Source organism: Salvelinus namaycush, chromosome 20 (assembly GCF_016432855.1).
Source record: "Salvelinus namaycush isolate Seneca chromosome 20, SaNama_1.0, whole genome shotgun sequence".
Lineage (NCBI taxonomy): Eukaryota > Metazoa > Chordata > Actinopteri > Salmoniformes > Salmonidae > Salvelinus > Salvelinus namaycush.
In genome coordinates, this window is record NC_052326.1 from 37,221,117 (window position 1) to 37,227,116 (window position 6,000).

The window sequence follows — 6,000 nt, forward strand, 5'->3', positions numbered from 1 at the left end:
GTAATTGAAAATAAGAATTTGTTCTTAACTGACTTGCCTAGATAAATAAAGGTAAGGTAAAAAAATAAATATACATATGAGATGAGTAATGTAGGATTTGTAAACATTATTAAAGTGCTGTTATTTACAGTGACTAGTGATACCTTTTAAGTCCATTTATTAAAGTGAACAGAGATTTGAGTCTATGTTGGCAGCAGCCTCTCTATGTTAGTGATGGCTGTTTAACAGTCTGAGGCCTTGAGATAGAAGCTGTTTTTCAGTCTCTCGGTCCCAGCTTTGATGCACCTGTACTGACCTTGCCTACCGGATGATATCGGGGTGAACAAGCAGTGGCTCGGTTGGTTGTTATCCTTGATGATCTTTTTGGCATTCCTGTGACATTGGGTGCTGTAGGTGTCCTGGAGGGAAGGTAGTTTGCCCCTGGTGATGCGTTGTGCAGACCGCACTACCCTCTGGATAGCCTTGCGGTTGAGGGCGGTGCAGTTGCAGTGATACAGCCCGACAGGATGCTCTCGATTGTGCATCTGTAAAAGTTTGTGAGTGTTTTAGGTGACAAGCCACATTTCTTCAGCCTCCTGAGGTTGAAGAAGCCCTGTTGCGCCTTCTTCACCACACTGTCTGTGTGGGTGGACCATTTCAGTTTGTCCGTTATGTGTACGCCGAGGAACTTAAAACTTTCCAACTTCTCCACTACTGTCCCGTTGATGTGGATGGGGGGGGGTGCTCCCACAAGTCCTCAGTCATCTCCTTTGTTTTGTTGATATTGAGTGAGAGGTGTTTTTCCTGGCACCACACTCCGAGTGCCCTCACCTCCTGTAGCTCAGGCCCTGAAGCAAGGATATGCATATTCTTGGTACCATTTGAAAGGAAACACTTTGAAGTTGTGGAAATGTGAAAGGAATATAGGAGAATATAACACAATAGATCTGGTAAAAGATAATACAAAGAAAAAAACAACCGTTCTATTGTATTTTTTTTGTACCATCATCTTTGAAATGCAAGAGAACGGCCACAATGTATTTTTCCAGGCCAGGTGGAATTGAGATTTTGGCCACTAGATGGCAGCAGTGTATGTGCAAAGTTTTAGACTGATCCAATGAACCATTGAATTTCTGTTCAAAGTCTAGGCATTAACTCCAAATGTTTAAGGTTTAGCCATTAACTCTAAATCTTAAGGTTAGGCATTAACTGTGATGGTTAAGGTATGGGTTAAGTTTTGGGATAGGCTTTAAACAAAAATCTCAAAAACAACTTCTTATTGTTAGATTCAAACTTGCAACCTTTGGCAATTGATTTCTTTCTTTCACTGGATTCAAAATTGCATCCTTTGCAATGTCCACAACTAAAGAATCATTGTGAAATCTGAAAATACATTTATCCTGAAAGCATGATGGTGTACTATATGCACTTGCTAACAGAAAGGAAGGAGGTGGTTAGCTTGCGAAGTGTGTCATTTTAGCAAAGTAATTATAAACTAAAAATCAGATCTCTTAAAAGTTTCATTCATTTTCGTTCTATTTTCTATACAATAGGTTATCATTGATTTTGGACCAATAGGCCTGACAAATTACCTCTTTCAAGGAGTTTTTGGTTTTGATTGAGTTATTTTGCCAAATCTTTTAAAAACCACTCCGCATCCATAACCAGCCTGGCAAGAGTGGCACAAAGGGTGTTTTGCATCCCCAGTGGCTCTGCATGTGCAGAAAGGGAATTCTACGCTGCTTGCCTCATCTCCAGACACCATCGTATGAGCCTGAAGCCACAGACTCTGTCCAAACTTGTGTTTCTAATAGTGAATTAAAAGGCACTGGCGACTGAGCCTAATAAGGCATTTTTTGTTTCATATTTAAATCTAAGTAAGTCACAGCCTATATGCGCAATTTATAAACTATAATGATTTAATACAACAAAATGTTGTTTAAATGCTGGGTAGTTCATGTTCCTGCCATCCCAAGGAGTTGCACTCATAAATGCTTCACAATTTATTTATTTGTAGGCTCCCATTCAAATCATATGGTTTGGTTTCAATACTTCAAAACCAAATGGTGGGTCGAGGTAGACACAAAAATAGATAGGTGTGATTTTGTTTATTTTAATGGATCGAATTCGGAATGGCAGTTTTTTTTCCTGTGAGCGAGGAGTGGTTTTTAGCGGAGCGGTTGGAAAGAACCAGGAGCTCTGGAGCGGTACACAAGCACCGCTCCGTGAGCGTTGAGTGGGATTTCCAACCGCTCAACTCTGCTCACATACTCTGCTTCTGACAGTTGCCAGGAGCCATTTCAGCCAGATCATTGCAGACAGTTGTTGTGCTATCTAACCTAAGACAATGGGGTCGCCAGATGCTTATAAATGTCTCTCTTTTTCTTGAAAAAAAAGGGCTTAGGTGGTGGGTGTGCCATGGGACGTAGCAAGGGGCGTGGCAATAGGCACTGTCAGCCCCTTGGTACAGCTGGATTTTTTCAATATATATATTAGGCCCACATCTTGGCGTAGTATAAACATTTTTGAAAATGCAAGCCAATTTCCTGTAAATTCTGGATGGAGCTGAGAGAAAATGTTTCCATTTTAAAGCTAATTTCCTGCATTTCTATGCATTTTGCCATGGCTAATCCTGTGTTCTTTTGCTCAAACATAACAACAAAATCAATACTGATACATTCATTGTTTTGGGAATTTTCATGTCTCTCTGACTGTCTGGTTTTTATTTTGGCGATTGCTAGTTCTCAAAGATGATATTATTTTTTTTAAACAATATTTTACTACATACTCGATGTCTGGTTTTAGTCATTTAGCCCCAAAAAAGAATTATAATAATATCACATTATATAATATTTTTTACACTGTTCGAACATACGCATCCTGAAAAACGCTTACGCGGTAACTGGGTGCAAGCAGAAGCTATAGACTACCTATCCATACTTAGCTACATTATCCTGCAGAGGTATAGTAATAAAAAACAAACAATAATAAAACATGTTTTACATTAAAAACAAATGTTTAAACAAGGTCAGTGTGATAATCTTTATTCCCTGATGAGTTAGACAAAATCCACAGTGATTACGTGTTATAAACCCTTCCCTAATATCTGAGGATAAGATCAATTAACGAATTAGTTCGTAACAACCCCGCCTAAGCTAATTCAGCCAATTTTAGCCAATGACATAGGGCCCCAAAAGGGTATAAAACTCCCTGCCAGGACACCCTAGCATAGGCAAAAGGTTCACAGCCAGATCAGATCTCATCTTGCCTTTCTCTTGCATTCATTGGACATCCACTGAGTAAAGATGCAGAACGGCACAGAAGGAAGCAACTTCTACATTCCCATGTCCAACCGGACTGGGCTTGTAAGGAGTCCTTTTCTATACCAACAGTACTACTTGGCGCCTCCATGGCAATACTATGGTCTTGCTGTCTACATGTTCTTCCTGATCTGCTTTGGATTCCCCATCAACGGTCTGACCTTGTATGTCACAGCCACAAACAAGAAGCTTCGGCAACCCCTTAACTTCATCCTGGTCAACTTGGCTGCAGCTGGAATGATAATGGTCCTCTTTGGATTCACCATCACCATCACATCTGCTGTCAATGGTTACTTCATCTGGGGACCATTGGGCTGTGCTATTGAGGGCTTCATGGCTACACTTGGAGGTGAGAAATAAAAAAAATACAGAACCTATAGAAACCACTTTAGATTAAACGGATGTAAATTAATGATAAGCTGTATCCAAAGCAATTGTTAATCAATTTGGAACTAAAAGGACTGCACTAAAAGTTATTTAAATCCATTTAGAACTGAAGTAACTGACTTTGGATTGTGGTTTCATTCTCCAGGTGAGGTTGCCCTGTGGTCTCTGGTAGTGCTGGCTGTCGAGAGATACATTGTGGTCTGCAAGCCCATGGGCAGCTTCACGTTCACCTCCACCCACGCTGGTGCTGGTGTTGCATTCACCTGGATAGCTGCTATGGCTTGTGCTGCTCCCCCACTGGTTGGCTGGTCCAGGTAAGCTGTAACCAGTGTAGAAAATGTAAAGTAACATCAAATGTTATTCACATGCTATTCAAGTCATGCTCCATCCACCACCAATCCTACTCACTCACACACAATGATACTTTTGTGCATTTCTATTTTTCTTAGGTACATCCCAGAGGGCATGCAGTGCTCATGTGGACCTGACTACTACACCTTAGCCGAAGGCTTCAACAATGAATCATATGTGATCTACATGTTCAGCTGCCACTTCATCATCCCAGTCTGTTTGATCGCCTTCACTTATGGAAGTCTTGTCCTCACAGTCAAGGCGGTAAGTGACTTATTACACAAACCACATTTATCTAGCAGTTCCACATAGTGTGCATAGTACAAAATGATAGTTCTCCACTCTGATGTCTTGATTATCTTCATTTTCAGGCTGCAGCTTCCCAGCAGGACTCAGCATCTACCCAGAAAGCTGAGAAGGAAGTGACACGTATGTGCATCCTGATGGTTTGTGGTTTTATGATCGCCTGGACCCCCTATGCCACCCTCGCTGCCTACATCTTCTTCAACAAAGGAATTGCCTTCAGTGCCCAGTCCATGGCTATACCTGCCTTCTTCTCCAAGAGCTCAGCCTTGTTCAACCCCATTATCTATGTGCTGATGAACAAACAGGTTGGTAACATTATACATTTTTTACCTTTTCTATTTACTCTTTGAGTTTGACCTAGCAGCAACGTAATATATTGTTTGCTTAATGTGTCATGCTCAATGCTTTTCATTTGTTTCCCTCCCAGTTCCGTGGCTGCATGCTGGCCGCTGTAGGGATGAAAGCAGAAGAAGATGAAACTTCTGTGTCAACAAGCAAGACAGAAGTGTCTTCTGTGGGCCCTGCATAGACTTTCCCTCATCCTGCACTTCCCACCCTCTGATTTCTACCCTTGTCTGATGCTCTACATGGACTGCTTTTGAAGACACACTACTTTCACCAAATGGACATTATACTGTTTTGAGCTGTAATGATTGGGCTCTGTCACTCCAGATAACACAGAAGTGACAAAAGCAGGGCAGTGTATTGACATTCATCTGAACCCATCTCTTGTTCTCTATGATCTCACCTGAGTCGACAGACAGTCCATTGGATAGTTTGGAGGGCTATAATTGGCAATGATGAAATCTTAAGCCGAGCTCAACAATAAGACAAAATCTAGTCAACCCAGTTCACAAGGCAAATCTATACACTCACATACTGTGTCACTCATCCAAAACAAACAGCTGATTTGCCTCTCATAGGTTGTAACAAAAGGATGAAACTCAGACTTGCAGAACAGCTCTCATTTTTGTCTTGATGTATCATGAGATTGTATTTTTATGTTATTGTGAGGCTAGCAATTATTTTGTTGTCATCATTTCCTGTATATATTTTATAAATAACAAAAAATTATAGTACTAGATAAATAAATCCATGCATGAAACTACTACTTTTTTGCTGTTATTATTTTCATTTGACAACTGATTTGTCCAATCCTCATCAAATATCATAACATCTCATTAGCACAAATTCACAAATTCTAGTATGTAGTATACATCTTATCAGCTACAACTATACACTACTTCCAATCAGTAGATCTTAAAGCTGAAAATGATCATGAAACATCAGCGCATTGCTACTGGAAAACACTGTCACTGCAGTTTATTTAAAACCAAGCCATTTTACAGCATCAATGCCATTCTAACAGATGTGAGGGACTTGTCAATGTAATAATACATGTGAGTCAACATCTGAATCTCTCCAACATTTCACTAATGCAAATATTCCAATGCAAATTAAAGAAACACTGTTACAAAAGCCTTTCACTTACACTACATGACCAAACATATGTGGACACCTGCTTGTCGAACATCTCATTCCAAAATCATGGGTATTAATATGGAGTTGGTGCCCCCTATGCTGCTATAACAGTCTCCACTCTTCTGGGAAGGCTTTCCACTAGATGTTGGAACTTTGCTGCGGGGACTTTCTCCCA

General features: G+C 40.5%; 1 protein-coding gene across 1 annotated transcript; it reads left to right on the forward strand.

The window, feature by feature from the left end:
* Positions 1-3,284: 3,284 nt before the first annotated feature.
* On the forward strand, positions 3,285-4,872 carry LOC120065320 (green-sensitive opsin-2-like). Its single transcript, XM_039016223.1, has 5 exons — positions 3,285-3,648; positions 3,832-4,000; positions 4,136-4,301; positions 4,409-4,648; positions 4,771-4,872. The coding sequence occupies exons 1-5, from the start codon at positions 3,285-3,287 to the stop codon at positions 4,870-4,872; spliced, it is 1,041 nt and encodes a 346-aa protein (XP_038872151.1).
* The last annotated feature ends 1,128 nt before the right edge of the window (positions 4,873-6,000 follow it).

What these genes read in the sequence shown, in the direction of transcription:
- LOC120065320 (XM_039016223.1), top strand. Translation starts at nt 3,285, where the DNA reads ATGCAGAACGGCACAGAAGGAAGCAACTTCTACATTCCCATGTCCAAC. An exon ending in CCACTGGTTGGCTGGTCCAG is followed by an intron (nt 4,001 to 4,135) that starts GTAAGCTGTAAC and finishes TATTTTTCTTAG; the next exon opens with GTACATCCCAGAGGGCATGC. An exon ending in TTGTCCTCACAGTCAAGGCG is followed by an intron (nt 4,302 to 4,408) that starts GTAAGTGACTTA and finishes CTTCATTTTCAG; the next exon opens with GCTGCAGCTTCCCAGCAGGA.